The sequence below is a fragment of the Aotus nancymaae genome, unplaced genomic scaffold (assembly GCF_030222135.1).
Source record: "Aotus nancymaae isolate 86718 unplaced genomic scaffold, 86718_ANA_hifiasm-v0.15.2.pri h1tg000039l, whole genome shotgun sequence".
In the NCBI taxonomy this organism is placed as follows: domain Eukaryota; kingdom Metazoa; phylum Chordata; class Mammalia; order Primates; family Aotidae; genus Aotus; species Aotus nancymaae.
Window position 1 is genome coordinate 10,879,657 of NW_026988453.1, and position 23,920 is coordinate 10,903,576.

The window sequence follows — 23,920 nt, forward strand, 5'->3', positions numbered from 1 at the left end:
GCTCTTGCCATACTTCTATCAGCATCCATTGGTGACCGAAAGAGACTGCCTTATGACAGAAACCATGGCATCAGAATAGAGACAAAGACTTTAGAGTTTGTCTATAATGGTCTGCCTCCTACATTTTATTTTGTTATTTTATTTTATTAAAAACCTATTTTTTAGGGTTGGGGTCCATCTCTGTTGCCCAGGCTGATCAATGATACAGTGATACAGTCATGGCTCACTGCAGCCTCAAACTCCTGGGCTCAAGCCATCCGCCTCCTACATTTTATCCCTGGGAATCTAAGAGTGAAAGTAACTTGCTCAAAGCCAGTTAAGTGACGATTTTTAAATTCATCTTGAATGAGATATAGATTAGGTTGATGTTAAAATGGGTTCTGATGCCCTAAGCATGGACGAACAGGACTGTAAGTAAAGGCAGACGTTGAGTCAAACACTCTCCAAATAATATGTCCTCTCGTGACAAAGGGCTGGCTTATTTAAGGGCTTTTGGTTTTGATAGTTCATCTTGTCTACTGGTGTCACAATAGCTGGTTTAGCAGTGGAGTGGGAGGTGTAATGGCTGATACATAGGGACAGAGAAGCAGCTTACAATTCTTTTACCAACCCGTGTTAGCCTTGTGCAACCACTGAGCTGGGAAGACGAACAGATAAAGACATACAAAGTTGGATGTATTGAGGTAGGAGATGGGCAGGGCTTGTGTTGTGTTCACAATCCTGCTGACCAAAACAGGATCTGGCTTAGACAGGATGAAGTGAAGAAACAGCAGGAACCAGCAGATGGCGACAAAAGCAATCCCTAGCTGCCCTCACATTCCCATCAGCACCGCGACAGTTTACAAATGCCATGGCAATGATCTGGAAATTACGGCCCCTTTCCTAAAAAGTTCTAAATGACCTGCCCCTCACTTTGCATCGATCTGCCCCTTAATTTACATGTAATTGGCCAGGTGGCTAATGCCTTTAATCCCAGCACTTTGGGAGCCCAAGGTAGAGATCACCTAAGGTCAGGAGTTCGAGACCAGCCTGGCCAACATGGCAAAACCCCCATCTCTACTAAAAATACAAAAATTATCTGGGTATGGTGGCCCATGCCTGTAATTCCAGCTACTCAGGAGACTGAGGCAGGAAAATCATTTGAACCCAGGAGGCAGAGGGTGCAGTGAGCCAAGATCAAACCACTGTGCTTCAGCCTGGGCAACAGAGTGAGACACCATCTCAGGAAAAAAAAAAAAAAAAAAACAAAAACACACACACAAAAAATAAATAATTTACATGTAATAGGTTTACAGGAGTATGAATACAGTTGCCTGCTAGGAGCCCATATGTTGCTGACTCTGGACACACTGCCTGTGAGTTAGCCGTGCTCTGCAAGGGGCAGTGTCTTTCACCAAAAGACTGCTATCTAGCACCACTAGATTATCCCTGAATTCTTTCCTGGGTGAGGCAAAAACCCTTCCAGAGTAAGCTACAATTTGGGGGCTTGCCTGTCCTGAAACAGTATGACTGTACTTTAGTCATAGGTGTGCAATCAGAGAAATGGGGGGGAAATCTGTAAAACAGGCTTGGGCTCAGGTGACAGTCTCATTACCTGAATAACAGGGGTGAAAACTGGGATTGCATTCCTACGAAATATGTAGATGAAGAATCCACAAATACTAATAACTCCATATGCATAGCCAGAGCTGGGGAAAAAACTCATGCCTTGTATATTTACAAGTAAATTTGAGGTCTTGTGCTAGGGAGAATTGGGTCCTATTTCTCTATCACTTACTAGCTATGAGGTCTTCAGCAAGCATAGGATATAGCAAAGGAAATTCCCCATAATGAACAAGCACTCTGGAACTGTCCTTCCCACAGTGTGTCAGCCACCTCCAGAAATCCTGCATGGTGAGCATACCCCAGGTGATCAGGACCACTTTTTACCTGGACAGGAAGTGTTCTACAGCTGTAAGCCTGGCTATGACCTCAGAGGGGCTGCTTCTCTGCGCTGCACACCCCAGGGAGACTGGAGCCCGGAAGCCCCCAGATGTGCAGGTGCCTTGACTCTCTGGTTTCCAGATTGCTCTCTGTACCCCTCACATGGAGGTCTTACTCCTGTTTTTTAATTTTTCTTCTAGTGAAATCCTGTGATGACTTCCTGGGCCAACTCCCTCATGGCCGTGTGCTGTTTCCACTTAATCTCCAGCTTGGAGCAAAGGTGTCCTTTGCTTGTGATGAAGGGTGAGTGAGACCCAGAGTCGAGAGCAAGGATCAGTGTGAAGAATGACTCTCTTGAGTTCAGGGGTTAATCCAAAAAAAGGGCTGACCTAGTAGATAAGAAGTACCCAGAGAGATTAATTAATTGAAGGGTAGTTATCAAATAAGGGTAGGGACTAACTGGCACCACTTTTTTTTTTTTTAAAGATGGGGTTTCACCATGATGGCCAGGCTGGTCTTGAACCCCTGACCTCAGGTGATCCACCCACCTCGGCCTCCCAAAGTGCTAGGATTACAGGCCTGAGCCACAGCGCCTGGCCCACTGGCACCACTTGGGCATACACAACTCAGTGTCAAGTACAAACCTAAATACAGTCACTGAACTTGAGTACATGGTTGGAACTTGAAATGAATGGGTACTTATTTATTTGGTGGCAAAAGAAAATAATTTTATAAAAGTTATGCTAGAAAAAAATTGACGAATAGGACAAAAATTGTTTGCCTCATAATAAGTAAGGCAAAGGTTGTTTTAGGAAACTGAAAACCAATCAATAGTGGAATCTATAATAGTGTATAGATAAGTATGTTTTAACCCAATTACATATCTTCATGTCAGGAATGGCCAGTGTAATTGTTTTGATGCAGGATTTTTCTGAGCAAGTTTGCCAGCCGGTGACCTCTGGCCAGTAACACCCCTGCCTAGGCCTTGCTCTGGCCCAGGTTCACCACAGGAGACATCCTGTCTACCTGGCCCACTGGGCCATGCCTGGCTTGTGCTCTGACGGATCTCATGGCTGCCACGACTGCATGCTCAGCCCTTGGTGGGAGGGGGTGTGTGAGTGAGCGAGTGTGGGGTCTGGCTGGCCGCTCTAAGCACTGGAACAGGAGTGGGCTCCGTTGGGGCTTGCGGCTGAACCAGGCATGTTGCACTGAAGGAAACATGGTAGTGCCCAAATAGGGGTGCCCACAACTCTGAAGCCCCAGAGTGGGTGTTAAAGCATGCTAATAGCTCTTAGCATTTGATAATGCCTGCAGCCCAACAGATGGCGCTGTGTTAACAGCTCTGCCAGTCCCATGGCCCTGCTCTGGCCTGCATCTGCAGGGCTGCCTTGGCCTGATGCTGCTTCCTGTCACATGGAGCAGTTGCCCTCCTCTAGCAAAGGATGGAAGGCCACTGTGTTAAAGCCTTTGTACCTGTGTTTGGTGGGTCCTGAGTTCTTGTGCTACATTCAAGAAGAATAAGGTTATACTGACAATCAAAGAGTGAGGAGGGCAGAGAAGAGTTTTATTGAATGACAAAACAGTTTCTCAGAAGAGAGGAGATATGAGGGTGGTCCCTCAGATGAAGTCAGGGGGTCATTCTCTCAGTGTGGCTGGTTCTGGGGTTTTTATGGACTCAGAATGGGAAGTGTGTGCTGATTGGTTTGTGAGTATGCAAAAGCAGCTAAAACAAAGCCACCACTCAAAGGTGGGCACAACAGTGTAAAAAACCAATTAGGGAAGGGCAGGTATATGTAAAATAGATGAAGGGTGGGGATCAATCAGAGGAAAGCATGCCAAACAAGAGGAGAGGTTCTGAATCCAGTCCATGGATTTACCTGGAACTTGCAGCTATGCTTTAAACTGTCTTCAGCTTGAAGGTCGGGTTTCACTGGGAACCTAATCATATCTGCCTAGGATTTGTCTACCTCCCGCTTCTGTCAGTTTCAAGTGGTATTACTAGTTGTTTATGTGTATCCATTACTCTTGGTGGTGTACTATGAGTCTAGGAGGATAACTAGATTGGGCAGTTCATTTTAACGATTTCCAAGGAATCTTTGGCATTTACAAAGTCAATCACCCAATAATAATTTCCAATTTCAGAATGATTTCAGATTTCAGAAGGGAAGTAGGATTCAGTAATAAGTTGGGCATTTCAGGGTGGCAAAGACTCCTTCCCCGATCTGTCTATTTTTCCTAGAGCACGTGGTTCAGAATGCTTCTATGAGCCTCCTTTTGGCCCGTTACAATTACAGTGGCAAGAACAATGCCCGTTCTCTTTCTAGATGTTCCTTGCTTTGCTTACCAAATCAAGAGCTGTTCTGCCTCATGACCAACTAAGGAGAACAAGTGGCATGTCAGAGAGCCATCAGTGAAAGATGACACCTGAAGGTTATGGCTCTTGTGCACATGGAGTAGTCTGGTTCACGCATTCTGTAGGTGATGCTGGGCTATGAAGTTTATATGGCAATAATGAACATCAGCTCTAATTGCTTTGCCAGTCACAGGGTACCATGATTCTTTAGAATAAATTGGCCTTTGAGTTTCTGCCAGCTACTGAAGAATTCAGATCCCTAATGAACTGAGACTTTTAGCTGGGCCTGAACCGAAGAACCAAGCGCTAGTCAAGGAGGAAATGGTAGTGAGGAAGCTGAGCGTCTCTGAGTGAAGAAATCAAGGGAGAGATGGGAACTGCTCACACATTTGCTACCACTTTTTTTCCTTTTAGGTTCCGATTAAAAGGCAGGTCTGCTAGTCATTGTGTTTTGGCTGGAATGAAAGCCCTTTGGAATAGCAGTGTTCCAGTGTGTGAACGTGAGTGGGAAGAACAACTGTGCAGTTTGGACAGCTCTCCTTATTTTTGTTTTCCAGTGTGTTACTCTGCATGGAATCACCTGTTGTCTGAATGTTGCTTAACTAAATCACTGATAAAAATACTTCTTTGTTGGAAGAATTTCAAGAAAGTCCTTGTAGGTCTTCTGTGACACGTGTTTTTGTTAACAATCTGTAAATCACTTAGTTTAATGACAGTGTTTAATTTTATGGGGAATGTGTGGCAAGAAACTAGATGACATAAAGGTGCAGCAAGTTTTATTCAGTCGTTTATATTTCAGTTTCCTTATCAAGGAGTAATCTTTCTTAAAATTTTTGTTTTCTTGTTTTTTCTTTTTTGAGACAAGAGTCACCCAGGACAGAGTTCAGTGGTGCAATCACAGCTCACTGCAGCCTCAACTTGCCGGACTCAAGCAATCCTCCCACCTCAGCCTCCCAATAGTTGGGACTACAGGCGCATGGCACCACACCTGGCTAATTTTTTGTACTTTTTGTAGAGGTGGAGTCTTGCCATATTGTCCAGGCTGGTCTCAAACTCCCGGGGTCAAGGTATCCTCTCACTTTGGCCTCCCAAAGTCCTAGAATTACAAGTGTGAGCCACCATGCCCAGCCAAATTTTGATGTTCTTTTATCTTCTCATACATCGTAAACAATTTGGTCAGCCTGTTATTTAGCCTGCAGTATTTAATGACATAGGGCTTCCCATTTGCCAGGACTTTCCATGTGTAGAAAAAGCAATGAACAGTGAATGAATAGTGAAGATGCCTCCCGACTTTCCTGGAGTGTACTTCTTGTTGGGAAGCAGACTATGAACCAAAAAAGAAATAAGTAAACAAAATTCTAAAATTATAATATATAAAATGGTAAATAGGGATATATTATAGAGAAAATAAAACAGAGTTATATGATAAGTTAGTATGGTGGAAGGGCTAGGAGAATGCATCAGTGTCTGAAATTATGAGGTGTTCTATGTTTCCAAACCATGTGCATAAATAAAATGTCAAAATTCAGAAACTAATAGATAAAAGTACATGTTTTATATACCAAGGCATTACTGATTTATCCTATTCTGTCTTCTAAAGCAAGGCAAGAATTTTTTAAACCTTTTTTTCCTGATTGAAAAATGTTTATTTTAATTTGTACTGTATTAAAATAACTTACATATATCTATTTGGACACCTTATGGTGAGTACTATGGTGAAAAAATTCAATACCTGAGGAAACTCAAGTATCCAACAAACTCAACCTTAGAGAGACACACAGAACTGAAAATAAATCTATACATAAACTTAGGAAAAACACAAACAAATAATATTCAAACATGAGAAGTCAAACATTGTTTGATATACCAAGTCTTTTATATACACATAATTCTGATAAACTTGGGTATGTTTTCCTGAATTCATACCAAATTAGAAGCATCAACTGGTTTTAGGGAAGGAACTGTTTCAACCACACTGAAAGGAAGAAAAAATGATGGCTAATAATTTGGAAGAAAGAAAAAAGAGGCTCTTTGGCACCACTTAATCTAGGTAAAAAGAGCCTTATCAATGTGTCCCGATGAGATCATTGGATATTTGGTATTGGTACTGATGATAATGATCTTGAATCACCAAGAAACATTTACATTGTTAAAGATGCTCATGCATGTTTATTAAAGTTCATAGATTTCCTTGGAACTTATGGTTTCTGATGGCCAACACTTTGTCTGTCTTGAACATCATTGTCAACCCAAGAATCTTACTATGCCTGCTGTAAAGTAGGCAACTAAATGGGTGTTGTTAAAAATAAAAATAATTACTTTCCAAATTCATTATGAACATAGTTACCTGGATGGTACAGAAACACCATCGTTGGGCTTTTGCAATAAATTGTAATTTACATCTCACATCAGTTAGTTCCTTCTTAACGAAAGCCTTACAGATTTAAATTTCTTCCACCTAGTTATATTTTTTTTCTAAAAGTACAAGATTTATTCAGAGCACAGTCACAGGTCACTATGATTTCAGTCACCTTATTTGAAACTCTAATAGAACTTAAAGCTCTTGTTTCCTTTCTAGAAATATTTTGTCCAAATCCTCCAGCTATCCTTAATGGGAGACACACAGAAACTCCCCTTGGAGATATTCCCTATGGAAAAGAAGTATCTTACACATGCGACCCCCACCCAGACAGAGGGATGACCTTCGACCTCATTGGGGAAAGCACCATCCGCTGCACAAGTGACCCTCAAGGGAATGGGGTTTGGAGCAGCCCCGCCCCTCGCTGTGAACTTTCTGCTCCTGCTGGTCAGTATCTGCTTCCACATATCCTAAATGGGTTCAGAATATCTAGGTGACAACTTTCATATTTCTATTGAGACAGTCATTTTTGCTTGTGAAAACGGTTTTGCTATGACTGTCAGAGACAAAACTACATCCCAAGTGAGTGAGAAATGGGTCCTAGATAGGTGCACTGTGTCTCAATTGTTGGTATTCTGATGGCCCTTCGTGTGGGGTGAGGAGTGTGGGATGGTAAGGAGAGAAGGGGGTGGACAGTGAAGAGAATTGGTAAGGTCCACATTTTGCGGAGAATATTTTCAAAGTACTGAAAACAAATGCTAAAGAAAATACTCTTTGATTCCTCCTCTGTTACTATGAGTTGTCTGTATCCTGGATAGATGGATGTGCTGCACAAAAACTATACGATGATGATGTAATTTACTTCAGAACTGATAACACTATAAAGTAATTTAAGAAACTCAGATGTAGGGATTTATACTTTTTATGTTGTGTCTAAGTGTTTTTTCAAGCCACTGACTATGTTTGGTTGGTGCTTCACCTCACCATTAACAAAGGGAACTCAGGAGGCCTTGGAAGAGCAGAGTTTAAGGTCGTACTCTTAACCTCCATAGCTCATTCCTTTGATGTATTAGTTTGGCTTTAAACGACAGTACCTGACTACCGTAGGCGCATTTGTGGCTGTGACTGCCCACACCAGGTCCATCCTCCAGGAAGGACAGAACACCATTAAATCATAAAAGGTGTTGACATTTTAATTTTTTTTTTTAAGACAGAGTCTCACACTGTTGCCCAGGCTGGAGTGCAATTGTGCAATCTTGGCTCACTGCAACCTCCAACTCCTGGGTTCAAGCAATTCTCCTGCCTCAGCCTCCCGAGTAGCTGGGATTACAGGTGCTCACCACCACACCTGGCTAATTTTTGTATTCTTTAGTAGAGACAGGGTTTCACAGTGTTGGCCAGGATAGTCTCTAACTCCTGACCTCAGGTAATCCACCCTCCTCGACCTCCCAAAATGCTGGGATTACAGGTGTGAGCATTGTGTTGACTTTTCTGACCTGTTGGTCAATTTGGCAGAACTTCTGTATGTTGAAAAATAACTAAGCCAGGAGACAGATGAGAAATATATGGGAAACACGGCGAAGGGTTAGTAGTGTTATCATACAGGTAGCAATAGTGGTGGTTGTGGTACTAGTTGTAAAAGTTAACATATAATGAATACTTAGTACCACTGTTAAAAGATAGATAAGCCGGACATGGTGGCTTACATCTGTAATACCAGCATTCTGGGAGGCCAAAGTTAGAGGATCACTTGAGCCCAGGAGTTCAAGAGCAACCTGGGCAGTATAGTGAAGCTCTGTCTCTACAAAATATAAAAAATTAGCCAGGCACTGTAGTGCATGCTTGTAGTCTCAGCTCCTCAGGAGCTCAGGTGTAAGAATCCCCTGAGCCTGGGAGGTCGAGGCTGCAGTGAGCTTAGATCACAAAACTGCACTCCAGACTGGATGATGAGCAAGACTCAGTCTCAAAAAATAAATAAATAAATAAAAGATAGCTTCTAATTTAATTACACAACAACCTACGGGGAGGGTAGTATTCTTGTTACCCCATTTTATAGGTATAGAAACTGAGACACAGAGAGTTTAGGTAACTTGCACAAGAACACAGAATGGGGTGGCCTGGGTTCAGTCAGGCAATCTACTCATCTGTAGAGACTGTGCACTTTAACAATAAAAAAAAAAAATGGACAAAGGATCTCAATATATAATTCAACAAGAGAGAATACTTAAATATTGTCATAATGAAATGGAAAGCTAATGGGCCAAGGTCCCAAACACCGGATAACAGGCAATTCTTCAGATGAGTGAAGAAGATACATACAAAGAATCAGAATGGGCTAAATAACTGTTAACCAGCAGGTTCTTGGAACTCAGACTTTAGTGTAGACTCCTCATGAATTGGGCTGGACCACAGAGAAACTCCTTTTGTCTCTCTGAATTAATACTCAGACTAAAAGCGGTCCCCTTTGCCTTCTTTGTCCTAGTCTCTTTACCCTATCTAGTCTTGGCCTTTGACATCTTACTGCATCATAGTAAGAAGAGGCAAAGAAAGTTTCATGATCTTAGAGACCATGGAAACAGAGAGAAAAAATAAAACCCAGTATTTTTCCCTAAGGCTTGGGATAGATTGCTTAAGATACCAGTCCTGAACCTTCCTAAAATGGAAGATGAGGAAGTAATCTGGGACGGTCGTCCAGGCTTGGAGTGACATGCCATAGAGGGTTTTGAAACAGAATGGCAATCCACAGAGAAAAAGGAACCTCTGGGTACAAGCATCATAGAAGGAAGAATTTCTTGGGATACTCAGATGCCATCTCCTCATATCAATGGCCCACTTATATCAGAGGCCTGATTCATTTCAGCATCTTCCTCAGAGCAAGGGGTAATCTCCCGGTCCTCTTTAAAGCCAGAATTAAGACGTGTAACCCATATGTACATTGTCTCAAGACTAATTAGCATGGTGTTGCATGCTAGACAAATAAGTTCATCTCCAGAAAATAGGTAAAACCTAAAAGCAGTTTTTACTTGAATATCTTTGAGAGGCTTAAGGAAAAATTACACTATATGACACTCATTAAAATGTCCCCAAATCCTCTTTACCCATTTCCATTACCCAGCATCCCATTCATTAAAGCAACTGCTTTCCTAGAACCTAGCTTCTCTCAGTTCCGCCCAGACTGTCTCTCAATATTAACCCTGCCTTCTCGACCTTCTTAGTTCACAAAATGTCTCCATGACATTTCTAAGGTAAATGGAGTTTCTTCAGTTCTGCATAGTTCAACGCAACACAGCCCTGAACGTTTCTGCAAGGAAATGCAGAAACTACTTTAGGATGCAAGATTGAGAGAAGTGGTATAAATATCCTTCTGCCTTGGCACATAAATACATAGAAACTGTTTAACCTCACTAGAACTAAAGAAATACAAAATCACAAGGTACTATGTTTTTAATTTTCCACTAAATTAATGACAGAAATGTTTTTACGTGAACAACCAATAAAAAGTGAGGATGTGATGAAACTGAAATTGTTGTATGTTGAAAGTACTTTGGTAAATTGGCAAAATCGCTTATGAAAACCAATTATGCAATGTATGTGGATAATAATACAACTATTCCTGCCAGTTAGCCCACCTAAAAGTCAATCTAAGGAAATAATGTAAAATATAAAAATATTTTATGCATTTTATTAAGAGTTTTATGAAAAATAAAACTAGAAATAATGTAAATGCACAATAGAAGTTATTGAATACACTATGATGCATCTACTAGACTATATCACTTTGCCATTGTTGTAACTTTATTTCTAGTATATAAATATGTGAAAACACACATATGAAAAAATGTGCCAGAAGAGAATGTATCAAAACATTTTTTGGGTACTAGGGTTTGGGGTGATTTTTTTCTTTTCTTCTGTAATTGTATTGCTTTTATGACCAAAATAGTTATTTTTAAAAAGTCTTCTCAGCCAGGCGTGGTGGCTCACACCTATAATCTGAGCATTTTGGAAGGCTGAGGCGGAGGAATCACTTGAGATCAGGAGATCGAGACCATCCTGGTCAACATGATGAAACCCCATCTCTAGTAAAAATACAAAACTTAGCTGGGTGTGGTGGCACGTGCCTGTAATCCCAGCTACTCGGGAGGGTCAGGCACAAGAATCACTGGATCACAGGAGGCAGAGGTTGCAGTGAGCTATGATTGTGCCACTGAACTCCAGCTTATGGATGAGCTAGACTTCATCTCAAAAAAAAAAGGAGGGGGTTCTCTCAGTGCAAAGGGTAAAATGAGAAGATGTGAGTGAAAACAATGCCTTTTTGCACTAGAAAAAACATTAGACTGAGTGCTGAAGAAAAATCAGGATGACTTGTCACAGGCTGAGAGGCCTGTTCAATCATGTTGCATGCCAGAGTGACGTTTTTGTGGCTTTTGTCTTCCTTTTAGGTGCACATAATGCTCTCATAGCTGGTAAGTTTTATGAAGGGTTTGCTGAGGAATTCTGGCATCTTTAACAGTGAGTACCTACCTATAATGAATGAAATGTAAAAAGAGAGATCAAGATATCTTGAGTTGTAAATTCAACTAGAAAGAAAATAACAATGAGTTTAGGCCAGGATATGGTGAAACTAGCATCGTCATATGCATACTGAGTAACCTTCATCAAAGGTTCTTTACTGTCTTTGAACCATTACAAATGAATAGTCGTTCATCAGTGTCAAAAATTCTATATTTGAATGTGGTAAGAGAATGCAACTTCTTCTTTGGGTTATAACCTGGAGTATGCTTCCAAATGGTGATCATGCCCATTCGCACAAATAGCCACAGACCAGTCTTCTGAGCCCATATCTGTGATCTGCCTATATCAGAAGAATAGTTTTGTAATAGAGTTTGCTTCCTCTGTGGCATAGTATTCTTACATCCCTTTTTACACACGTGGACACTGAGACACAGAGGTTTAGGTAACTTGCCCAAGACCACAGAATGGGGTAGCCTGGGTCTAACCACGCACTCTACCTATCTGTGGAGACTGTGCACTTTAACAATCAATAAATGGATAAAGGACCTCAATATATAATTCAGCAAGGGAGAATATTCCCCTTTTGTCGCAATGAAATGCCTGTGTGTTAAGTCTTAGGCAAGAGACATGGGCAGGGCCATGGAGAGCTGGTGGGCAGCTGCAGCATATGGTTCTCACTCACTGGTGGAAAGGCTGATGTTGGACTAAAGGTTACAAAACAGCTCAGCTCACCCCTTAACTATAATACCTCTGTGGGAGTAAGACTAATGCTACAGAAACCCAGAGTAAAGCAGAATGTATAGTTACACCTTAAAAAAAAAAGCATTGGCAATCTGTAGTGAGAATGGATACTAAGAGTTTAAAACCTATGAGTTATAGTCTTCATGCATTTAATTATCCTGTTTTATTGCCTAGGCACTTTATCTGGTATGATCGTCCTTATTTTATTCGTCATTTTTCTCTCTTGGATAGCCTAAGGTACAGCAAAGGGTAAGTATACCCGTATTATCCCAAGAAATGTAAACTGTACTTACCCCCTCTTGGAAGTCAAAAGAAAGTAAAAAACAAACCCATTGCTACATAAACAGATGTGGTAATTCTTATAAAGAAGGCCCTTGACACACAGTCTAGACAAAGAGATATTCACACTAAAGGAGATATATAGGATACTAAGAACATTAAAAAAAAAAAAAAAAACCAGCATTTTGGCCAGGTACGGTGACACATGCCTCTAATTTCAGCAAGCACTATGGGAGGCCAAAGTGGGCAGATCACTTGTGGCCAGGAATTCGAGACCAGCCTGGGCAACACGGTAAAACCCCATCTCTACTAAACATACTAAACATTACCAGGCGAGGCGGCATATGCCTGTAAACCCAGCTACTTGGGAGGCTGAAGCACGAGAATTGCTTGAACCTGGGAGGCGGAGGCTGCAGTGAGCCGAGACTGCACTGTTGCGCCAAGAGTGAGACTATTTCAAAACACAAACACACACACACACACACAAACACACACACAGAAACACACACACACACACACACACACACGGCATGTTAGGAAGAAATTGAGTTTTACAGAAAGAGAAAGTAGGCAGAAGGAGTTTTTAAAAAGGTGTTCATGAGGCTGTTGATCTCCTAGTTTTGCTAAGACATTGCAGACACTGACCTCTAAGCCCAGATCCTATCATAGCACTAGTAGTTAGATTGGGTCTGTTATGGCACACAGATCGTATGGCATACATGGGCTGACAGTGGGGAAGAATTGAGACTTTTAATATTTTAACATATCAACAAATATTTTGTAAACACCATTAACTTTTTCTTTTTTTGAGACAGTCTCACTCTGTTACTTAGGCTGGAGTGCATGCAGTGGCATGATCTAGGCTCACGGTAACCTCCACCTCCGGATTCAAGCAATTCTCATGTCAGGCTCCCAAGTAGCGGGGACTACAGGCATGTGCCACTATGCCTGTTTAATTTTTGTAGTTTTAGTAGAGACAGGGTTCTGCCACATTGGCCAGGCTGATCTCGAACTCCTGGTCTCAAGTGATTTGTCCGCTTTGGCCTCCCTCAGCCTCAACCTGCTGAGATTACAGGTGTGGGCCATTGTACCAGGCCACCATTAACTTTTTAAACTTAAAAAAAAAAAAACTTCCAAAAATTAAGATCTGAATAAAGAAATGTCTTTATTGACAGGGAAGAGTACACAGCTTTTGTACTGGTTGATTGAATTATAACAACATTAATGAGGCCAGAATCAATACTAGCAATGTTATAAGGTTGATGAGCAAATTCTATACCCATAAAAAAACCGAATTTGTAACTTTTAAGTGAACAGTTTTCTACAGCAAATAATCTAAACAAGTGCAGTTTCCTACAAGCTTTATAGAAATTGAAGTTTTCATATTTCACAGAGATGCCAATACACTTTTTAAAAAGCAGTTTGTCATAGTAGATCTTGCTGTAAACAACCTAGTCAATTTCGTGGGAAATACTGAATTAGTCAAGATTTAAATTCAAATCATTATCCTTCCTAACTAATGTTCTCTATATTTTATGGCTTGACATATAAATATTCTTTGCTCTTTTTCTTTATGAAAACAAAAGGTAAGTAGCTGGACACTTTACCTTAATAATGTTCTGTGTCAATACATTTTTTCCTCTTAAAGTTTCTCATTAAGTACCACTATAATTGAGAGTTAATTTTAAAAAAATTATTAAGTCTGATTTAAAGATGTTGGGGCTCTAATTTTCAGTATCTATATCAGTCTCTAATTAAATACATAGGGAAAATGATTATTTCTTCCTTTCGAAAATATTCAAGATACTTTAATATCTTGAAAGTATTTGAATATCTCCACCCTTCTAGCTATGTCATTCTTCATACTTTATGGCCTATTCCTTGTTAATCAACTAGAGGGTAAGATTCGCCAGCCTGACTATTGATTTCTTTCACCCACATGACTTAAGATCATTTCCTCATATTAATCATCTTCAGGCATAAACATGACTCAATAACCATTTCATAAAATTATTCCTTAAAAAATGATGTAAGCAGCCTCAGAGCATATACCATTTCTTCATGCTTTCATCCTGTAAAAGCTACCTATTTTTTTCATATTATTTTAAAGGGTAATGTCCATGGCACAACTATTCTCTCTCTGACCAGGGGTACCAGGGTTGTGGCAGAAAGAAAGATCATGATCCTCGTTAGACTTAAAGGTCAGGGAGGTAAACCTCCCAACATCTATGTAACCCATACTAAAACCTATTATATATGTGTAATCCAGGAAAAATTTTAAACATTTCCTAAACTTTCATTTTTGGCCTGTTTCACTTCTTGGGATTGTAACTATCTGAGAGCTTCTTCCTGCCTGTTGTACAGATAAAATCAATTCACTGAGATCATGGTACATTGCAGTAAAGAAAGAGTTGAATTTACAAAGGCCAGCCATGTGGAAGAACTGGAGTTCTCATAAGCTCAACTCAGTCACCCCAAGAACACAGAGGCTAGGGTTTTTATAGATAATTTGGTAGGAAGGGAGGTAGGGAATGGGTACTACTGATTGGTTGGGGATGAGGGTGCGGGAAACAGTCCTCATGTGCTGTGTCCACCTCTAGGTAGAAGCCCCAGGACCAGTTGAGTCATGAGTCACAGGTCCAGGTAGAGTCAGTCAGTTGCCAAATGCAAAAATCCGAAAAACATCTTAGAAGATCACTCGTACACTCTACAATAGTGATGTTATCTATAGGAACAATTAGGGAAGTCACAAATCGTCTGACCTCTGGCCACCTGACTCCTGATGAGCAGTAATGGATTATAAAAACTATGCCTGTATTTTGGCAGAGTTCGGGTCCCTCTCATAATCCTAATCTTTTGGCTTTTCAAAAGTTTTCAGGCCCTGAGCAAAGAGAGGCTAGTTTTAGGAAGAGACTATTATTATCCTTGCTCCAAAGTTAAATTATAAACTAAATTCCTTTCATGGTTACCTTGGCTTACATCCAGGAACAAGTGAAGCCAGCCCACCTGTGAGGCTTGAAGCAAGATGGAGTTAGCCATGTTAGATTTCTTTCATTCTCATAATCTTTGCAAAGGTGGTTTCAGGATAGTGAGTGCATTAGTATAACCAAACACCATTGATTCTCATGTTAGAAATAACACATAGCTAAATTTGGGAAGAAAAAGTAATAAACTTAAATAATCAGAAGGCAGAGGTGCCTTATCTTGGAAGGAGTTGGGCTGATTAATCATGCAGTCATTCCTCTTTGAGTGGGTGTGGCCAATAAGCTAAGTCTTGTGGCTATGTGAGGAGGGCTGATTATTCCTTATCTGGAGCTCAAGCTTTCCTCACAGAAAGACAAGGGCATAAACAGCCTCACAGTAAAGAAGAAGGAAGCATGTGAGAAACACAGAATATAAGTGGAGAGTATCGTAGTGGTCATCAAGTCAGAAGAGCCATTTATTCTGGAGCTAAAAAAAACTGACAGTGATAGAACAGTGTAGAACAAGATGGCCTGCTCTATGGGAGAGCCACAATCACACCAGGCCCGGATAGATGCAGGCTGAAGTCTTCCTCAAACACTGGAGACAATTCAGAAACTGCATAATCAGTCTGAAGACTTCCTAAGCAACTAAAGTGAGGCTGGGTGTGGTGGCTCAGGCTTAAAATCCCTGTACTTTGGGAGGCCAAGGTGGGTGGATCACCAGAGGACAGGAGTTCAAAACCAGCCTGGCCAACATGATGAAACCCTGTCTCTACTAAAAATACAATAAATTAGCCAGGCGTGGTGGCAGGCGCCTGTAATCCCAGCTACTCAGGAGGCTGAGGCTTGAACCCGGGAGGTGGAGGTTGCAGTGAACCGAGATCAAGCCACTGTACCCCAGCCTGGGCAACAAGAGCAAGACTCCGTCTCAAAAAACAAAAAGAAAAGAAAAGAAACTAACATGAGACAGAAATAGAGGGACTACACACACAGAAATGATCTTACTTTCTTTATAACGTTCAAGGTGACCTACTTTAACTATCCTAGTAAAGATGGTATCACCCCCACCCCCACATTCCTGATCTCTCTTATCCCGCTTTATTTTTTTCACAGAATTATCCTCTTTTATTATAATTCATTAAATAATTAAGTTCCTTGTTTATTGTCTCTCTCCCTCCATGAAGTCGGGGATTTTTGTCTTCACCAATATCTAAACTGTCCCTGGAACGAAGAGATTCTTAATAAATAAATCAAATGAATGAGTGAGCTAAACACCACTAAGAGTGTTACCACAAGGGGAAATTTCTGCCATAATTCTCTACCAAGTTACATAGTGCATCTTTAACCTGTCGTAAACTTACTGCAGGTTTCAAGGCTGCTCCTTGTTCTAATATACCAACTGTGTTATTCTGTTGGTATATATAGTTGGGCAGCTATAACAAAAACTCCATAGACTGGGCAGTTTCAATAAGCATTTAAGCTGGGTGCAGTGGTACCTGCCTATAGTCCCAGCTACTCGGGAGGCTGAGGCAGGAGGAATGCTTGCGCCACAAGTTTGAGGCCAGCCTAGGAAATATGGCAAGAACCTGTCTCTTAAAGTCATTATTTAATTTCTAAAAACCAAGCATTTATTTCTCATAGTTCTGGTGGGTAAAGAGTCCAAGATCAAGGCAACTGCAAATTCAGCGTCTGGTGAGGCTCACTTTCTAGTTAATAGACTTCAGTCTCTTTGTATCCTCACATCAGAGAAAAGGAGTAAGGGAGCTCTTGGAGGTCTCCTTTCTCCCATTCATAAGGGCTCTGCCCTCATCATAGATCCTATAAATTTTCAACATCTAAATTTGGAAGGATACAAACATTCAGTCCATTGAACTAAGACTGAATTTAATAAGCACATCTGCTTAAATGATATCATACTTGCTGATCTCATATGCCTCTTTCACCTTTGTTTTTATCTATATTCCATTCACCCAGCTCGGAATTCACTCAACCAAGATGTTCTCCCGAACACCTCTAGTCCAAAATGATGTCTCTCTTTAGGAAAAAATACAAATGAATGTAAAAACTACCTGCAATAATCCCTACCTAGTAGTATTCTTAAGATTCTTTGCATATTATTTTGCATTTGCATGCACATCTTGAGATTATATTGATTGCACATATTGAATCCTGCTTTTTTTCACCAAATGATAAACATTTCTATCATCATCGTAGCAGTACATAACCTATAATAATTGACATTTCATGTGTTGTTGGCCTGTTACCTCTACAGCATTCATTTACTTGCTTATTCACTGTTCGCACATTCTTATCCACTTACAGTGTACCATACATTGTGCTTATGTGTGTTTTCTTTCCCATGTTAAATTACCTTCTGTTGAATAGACATTTCTTTAAAATCTCCCCAAATCTCTGAGTATAATCAAATGAGAAATGTTCAATAATCAATTAAGCATGTTAATCATTTGAGAAATGAATTTATGAAAATTTCATTTACCCTCATCTTTTTGGAAATATTCTTTTACATCAGATTACACCTCAAGTTGTGTGCACTGACGACTGATCGCATTTTAGTAGGTAGAAAGTCCTTAAAATTTTGTTTCAACTTTCCCTTTTAAATTGGAATTTGGACCACAGTGTTCCACTGGAACAAAGTGAATCATCTGTGTCAAAATACGGTAGATGAGATGTGAGTTAGAATCTGTGCCAAGTGTTAAGACCTGTGCACCCAGCTTCTGGGGCAGAGTAAAGAGGCAGGCTCAAGGACATAGCTGTGTTTTGGACATGAGAGTGTTTGGAGAAATACAGGTAACAGGTGATGCTGGGAAGTCCAGTGAAATGAAAGGAGAATGATGATGAAGAATCTGGTGGCAATAATAACTGAGAAGCAAGTGAGCTGGAGGGCCTCATCAGGAGGTCTGTCCATTGGTGGAAGGACACCATTCCTGGCCTTAAAAGGAGAGGCTCCTGTATGACTGGGGAAGCATTTGGGTAACTTGTACTAAATCCACTACTGTGGCTCATTCTTGACTGTAATTAGAAGAGGAGGACTGTTTTCTCAAGCTGACCCCTCCAAGATGACCCCCTCCAGAAAAAGTTCCTATTTCTGCCCCTACTACCACCATGGTTTAGAACAAGAGACTCAAAAAAAAAAACACTTTTTGTGTTATGAGTGACCTGTACGTTTTCTAGAATGGAATGAGGCTCCTTATTTCTTTATTTGGTAGCACAACTCTGAGAACACTTTTTCTTTGGACAAAATTAAAAAAGGAAAAGGTCAAGTTACTCATTAATCTCTCTCTTATCTCCTCAGTGTCTCCATTTACGCCATACTTTCTTGTGCCCTACGTGGCAGCCATCATAGAGGGCAATAAACACTTCCAATGACCTTGTAATTTATATGGAATGCCAGCATCATGATTATCAGCCTATAAAGTCTGGGAAATTCAATTGTCGACCATACTGTTAACTAAATGAAAACATCCTGTTGTTTCAGTGTCCTTCCTTGACAAAGTACCATAAAGCTGAAGAACATCTCGAATAAAATTGTGGTTGGAAAGGAGCCAATTGATTTCAACAGAATAAGATCCGAGCTTCATAAAGTCTTTGAAGTGACTTCACAGAGATGCAGACACGTGCACTTGAAGATGCTGCCGCTTCCCCAGGACCTAGCAAAGCTCCTCCCTCTTTGTGTGCATCACTGTGAAACCCCCACCCTTCTGCCTCGTGCTAAAAGCACACAGTATCTACTCAGGGGAAAAGACTGCATGTAGGATTAGAAAATAGTTTGGATTACTTAAAGGAATAATATGTTGCCTGGAATTTCTGGTTTACAAGTTGGTTGTTTTTCTTTTTAAAAATATTTATAATTTGGAATTGGCTCATTAAGGAGAGCTTTATATATGACTAATGCTCATGTCTGTGTAATTCTGTTTAATAGTTGCTTTAAAGGTGAATTCTGCCACATTTACTTTGACAGCAATATAAGGAGTGAGATAGACATGAACTTGAATTTCAATTTAAAATCCTGCAAGACAGGAAAAAAACCCAGCATAAGCAAAATCAACTGATAAAGTGCAAGAAAAAGATGCGACTTACATCACAAAGGGTCATTGCTTTATTATTTAGAGAGTACTTAAAAATTCAAAGACCAAACTTCTCTCTACCCCACAAAAATGGGCAAAGCCCATACAGCTAGGTCACCAAGAAAAAAAGGGCAAGCAGGCAGTGTAAAGATACGCAGTAGGACTTTTAGTTAGCTGGATCTTTAGCAAATTTTTTTTATTTCTTGGGATTTTGAAGACTAGGATTTTAAAAGACTTGGGATTTTAAAAGAGGACTAAAAACGAAGTGGGAATTGGCCTTTTTTAGAATTAAAGTTTCTCATCACAAGAGAAAAAATCCCATGTTCTTTATCTTCCAGAATGGAGTAGGTCATTGGCAATTTGATTAATGAATATGCAATGCCTGTGACTTCTGTTTTGGAGATAGTCTTGCCCTGGGGCTGGAGTGCAGTGGCTCAGTCTAGGCTCACTGCAACCTCACCTGTGACTTTTTAATTGCAAGATACCCAAAATATTTTTTTTCAATTACATCAGTTGTAATGGGAAATACTGTATATACTGTAAGTAAAATACTATACTGCCTAACTTGCATTATTAAGCCCTTCTGCTGACCTTTGACCTTACATTTTCATCTGAAAAGCTGTGTGATAGGAGTTATTAATAAATTATTTTAGGCAGATAGAGAGGAAAAGTGGTCTTTGGAACGTTTTTGTTTCTTTTAAAGCAGCTCCAGAAATGTTTCTTGTCTAGCTGGAAAGCCCTGGCTCTTAAAACTGGGCCAGCAACCTTTAATATGCAAATGTAAGCCTTTAGAAACTGGGCCACCCAACATGGTGATTCCCACTGCTGTCCAACGTGTGTCTGGCAACATGGCTGCCCCCACATAGCTCTGCGTGTGTAGAACATCATGGTGCCCTACATTTGCATATTAAAAGGCTAGGGTAGGAAGGCCAGTTTTTCATGGGCTATGTGAATGACATGCCCTAGTCAAACCAATCACCTTAGCCCCATTCAAATCAGACACTGACACTGCTAGCCCCATTCAAACCTCTCTTGGCTCTCATGCCTCCTCCCTCTATCTCTTTACAGGGGAGCTTCTTCCTTTTTTCTCCCTTCTTTCTTACCTATTAAATTCTCTGCTCCTTACAACCACTTCATGTGTGTCTGTGTCGTTTTTTCCAATTTGACATGAAACGAAGAACCTGGTGTTCCTCTACTTCTCAGGGCCAAATCATTTTGGTGAAAGGGCCAGGAAAGGAAATTCATTCATCAGACTGGCGACTATGGAGTGGATCTCAACTTTAAAATCTGTCCTTTAATCTCAAGGCTCTCTTCCAGCTACACTGTTGCGAAACTTCCTCTTTCTATCCGTGGTCTCTTACTCTCTCTGTGTGTGTCTAATGTGCAGGAATCTTTACAGTTCAGGAACACAGGTCTGCTGGAAAAGAATCACAGCAGGCAGTAGTAACTCAATAAACGTCTCTGTCTCTATGGTTTCTCTGGTGAGCACATGGTATTTCTAAGCCACCCAGTAGAAATAAAAATCCTCTTCATGAGACACATTGCAGCTTCACAACTTTTCCATTTTGCACTTTTCTACTGCTACTTCTGTGGACAGGAAAGCTCTGGTTTTAACAGTTAAGAGTAAGAATGTCATCTGTAGCCAAATTTTAGTCTCAATATTGTCCCACTGGCAGGAAAATGACCATTCAATTCCTATATTCCTTTAAGGTATCTATTCTGTCTCCCATTAAGACAGTACTTAATTAGTGAGGGGATTTTCTTAATTTTTTTTTTCACTCCTCAGCCCTCTCCAAGTTAGTGAGGGGATTTTAAGTCCAGAAGTTAACCAGAACCATTTTTCAATGGGTAAATGCTTTAGCACCTGCTATAATAGCAGGATATAGAGCTTAATCTAGAATGACCCCTCCCTTAAAGGGGCCTTGCCCAATTATGTGATTTTTCTTGATATCCATTTAGGAAGGCACACAGGCCACAAAAGTCTAGGAGGTAAAAGGGAAATAAAAGGCAGAGCACTAAGACAGCTTGGGGACAGCGCAACTAAGGCCCAAAAGTTTAGTTCCTCTAGTGCCATGGCTTGGAGGGTCACGCGTGCGGTCATGGGCAGTACATTTAAATGCGTGCCAGGAATCCAGGAACCCCAGAGAGAATATAGCTGGGGGGATGCCCTCTACTAGTTTGTCTCCAGCTGGATCACATACCGAAAGGAAGGAGACTGAAAGGACGCGTTTGTTCTCATTTCTTTTTCTAGATGGGTAACAAACTGTCTTTTAACATGCACTCTCCTGGAGTGTATTTTAAAGCATTGGGACTCCTTCAACGCTGAAACTTCGAAGAAAAAATTGCTTGTTTTCTTTTGCACCAGGGAATAGCCTTTTTAATTCCCCCAAATTAAAGAAACAAGTTCCAGGGGAACCATCTGAGGGTCCCCCTTATCTGGGGCCCCTTCAAGTTCCCTTCTCATTGCAGAACCTTAGAGGAGTAAAAGGAGTCTTAGGCCGATTTTCTGACAACGCTGAGAGGTATACAGAAGCTTAAAATTTAACTCAGGTATTTGACCTCTCATAGAGGAATGTTATGCTGCTCGTAAGCCAAACCCTAACTATAGCTAAAACAGGCAGCTCTGCAAGTAGAAGAGAATTTTGGAGATGAGCAGTATGTCTCCTATAGTAAGCCAAAAGGGGAACAAGAAATAAGGAGGGCGAAGAAATAGGGGAAACACCATTCGCAATAGGAAGAGCTAATATCTCCTGACAACCCTAACTGGCACTACTTTCTAAGGTGTTGTTTCTTCTTTTGCAGTTTAAAATGGATTCTATCTCTTTTATAATGTTCTTCCAACCTGGGAAAGGTTAATTTTCTAAACCTTAAAATGCTTTGCTTAGAGCTGAGCTAGGGGGAAGGAAACTCAGAAGCCTGATATGCTAGCAAAAGGGTAAAAAGTTCTTACCACTCGGGCCTTTGGCTTTTCTCTCCCTGTGCAAACCAGTAAAAGGGATAATAAGGATCATAGTTTATATTCTCTGTAAATTTATAATTAATGAAAAAGGATTTGTGAGGTTGGTTTTAAGCTGTAGACAATCTGATGTGCTTTACATGTCTTTCTGTATGGTTCCGTCAAAGAAAGGATATCTTAGGTTAGGATGCAGGCCCAGGACCTCGTAAGCCTGCTGTTAAAGCCAGCCCAACAAAATGGTCAGTAACAAACTTGGCTACAGGCCTCCATCTTGTTTAATGTCCTTGGGAACATAACCTGTAACCTCGTGGCAATACTTTGTTTCAGTCTCAGCCATTTTGCAATGGTGGCTGTCTTCTTGTGCTAAGTCAGTTTCTGGGTGAAGGTCACAAAGTCAGATAAACCAATTTGCCAATCAGGGTGGTGCCAGCTAATCTATCAAGAGCAGGGTTTACAAACTATCTTAAGCACTGATCTTCAGAGCAGTTTACGGAGAGGAAAAATCTTGTAGCCTCCAACGGCATGACCCCTAAGCCATGTTCTAATCTTATGGCTAGTTTCTTGGTCTGGTCCCCAGGCAAGAAGGAAGTATATCTTCGGAAGGGGCTGTTATCATCTTTGTTTTAAACTATAAACTGCAAACCAGGCTCCTGACAAAGTTGGCTCAACATTTATGCCCAGGGATGGGCAAGAACCGCTTGGGGGCTGGAAACAAAATGGAGTTGTTTGGGTTGGATCTCTTTCACTGTCTCAGTCACAGTTTTGCAATGATAGTTTCAATAGCTGCCTATCACTCCTTAAAAAATGGCTTGTGCACTCCTGCTTAAATCATAACCTGATTAAGGCTGGTCAGTTTCACCTGTGAGGTTACTTTTTGTAAGGTTCAAAAGCCAAAAATCTTAACTGCTTGGCATGGCTAAAGTCAAGTAACAAGGAATTTAAAAATATGTTCTTAAGGAGTGGTCAGTTTAATTAAAAGTGGATATTCAAGTTATAGGTATATTTAAAAGCTTTTCTGGAAAAAGGTTCTTTTCTTCTCAGTCAGTTGAATTATTTTTCTCCATTTTTTGTCTTACCACTTTTTATTTATTTATTTATTTATTTTGGAGAGGGAGTCTCGCTCTGTCACCTAGGCTGGAGTGCAGTAGTGCTGCGATCTTGGCTCACTGCAACCTCTGCCTCCTGGGTTCAAGTGATTCTCCTGCCTCAGCCTCCAGAGTAGCTGGGACTACAGGTGCACGCCACCACGTCCAGGTAATTTTTTGTATTTTTAGTAGAGACAGGGTTTCACTGTGTTAGCCAGGATGCTCTCAATCTCCTGATCTCATTATCTGCCTACCTAGGCCTCCCAAACTGCTGGGATTACAGGCCTGAGCCACCACGCCTGGCCTGTCTTACCACTCTTAATGCAAGCATAAGAGGCCCTAAGACAACTTCTGGTAGAATGGGACTCCTTGGGAAAAACAGAGGAGGCGCCACAGACCATTTTGGGAAAACCTCTGTTTTCCTCACCAAACTCCAGGAATTAAAAGTAGATAGATACCTCACAAAATCACATTGTGATTTTATTGGGTTTAGTGATGTATTCTGTTTCACATTGTGTCACCTGACGTTTTTGGATTTTGGGGGTGTTAGAAACGACTTTGCATTATGAGAGAGATCTGGTGTATAATAACTAGGTAGGAAATATACTTTAAGGGATGGCTAATAGTAGTTATAAATCGGAGTAGGATGCTCTTGGCCACCTGA

At 40.7% G+C, this 23,920-nt stretch overlaps 1 protein-coding gene across 1 annotated transcript in view; it reads left to right on the forward strand.

Moving 5' to 3' along the window:
- Window positions 1–19,427, forward strand: part of LOC135268209 (complement receptor type 1-like) — a 148,059-nt gene extending 128,632 nt beyond the window's left edge. Inside the window, exons 34-40 of the mRNA XM_064360205.1 lie at window positions 1,864–2,040; window positions 2,124–2,226; window positions 4,691–4,776; window positions 6,855–7,082; window positions 11,075–11,098; window positions 12,063–12,137; window positions 18,627–19,427. Coding sequence (XP_064216275.1) covers window positions 1,864–2,040; window positions 2,124–2,226; window positions 4,691–4,776; window positions 6,855–7,082; window positions 11,075–11,098; window positions 12,063–12,124 — 680 coding nt within the window. The 3' untranslated portion in view covers window positions 12,125–12,137; window positions 18,627–19,427. The remainder of the gene's footprint in view (window positions 1–1,863; window positions 2,041–2,123; window positions 2,227–4,690; window positions 4,777–6,854; window positions 7,083–11,074; window positions 11,099–12,062; window positions 12,138–18,626) is intronic.
- Window positions 19,428–23,920: the final 4,493 nt, after the last annotated feature.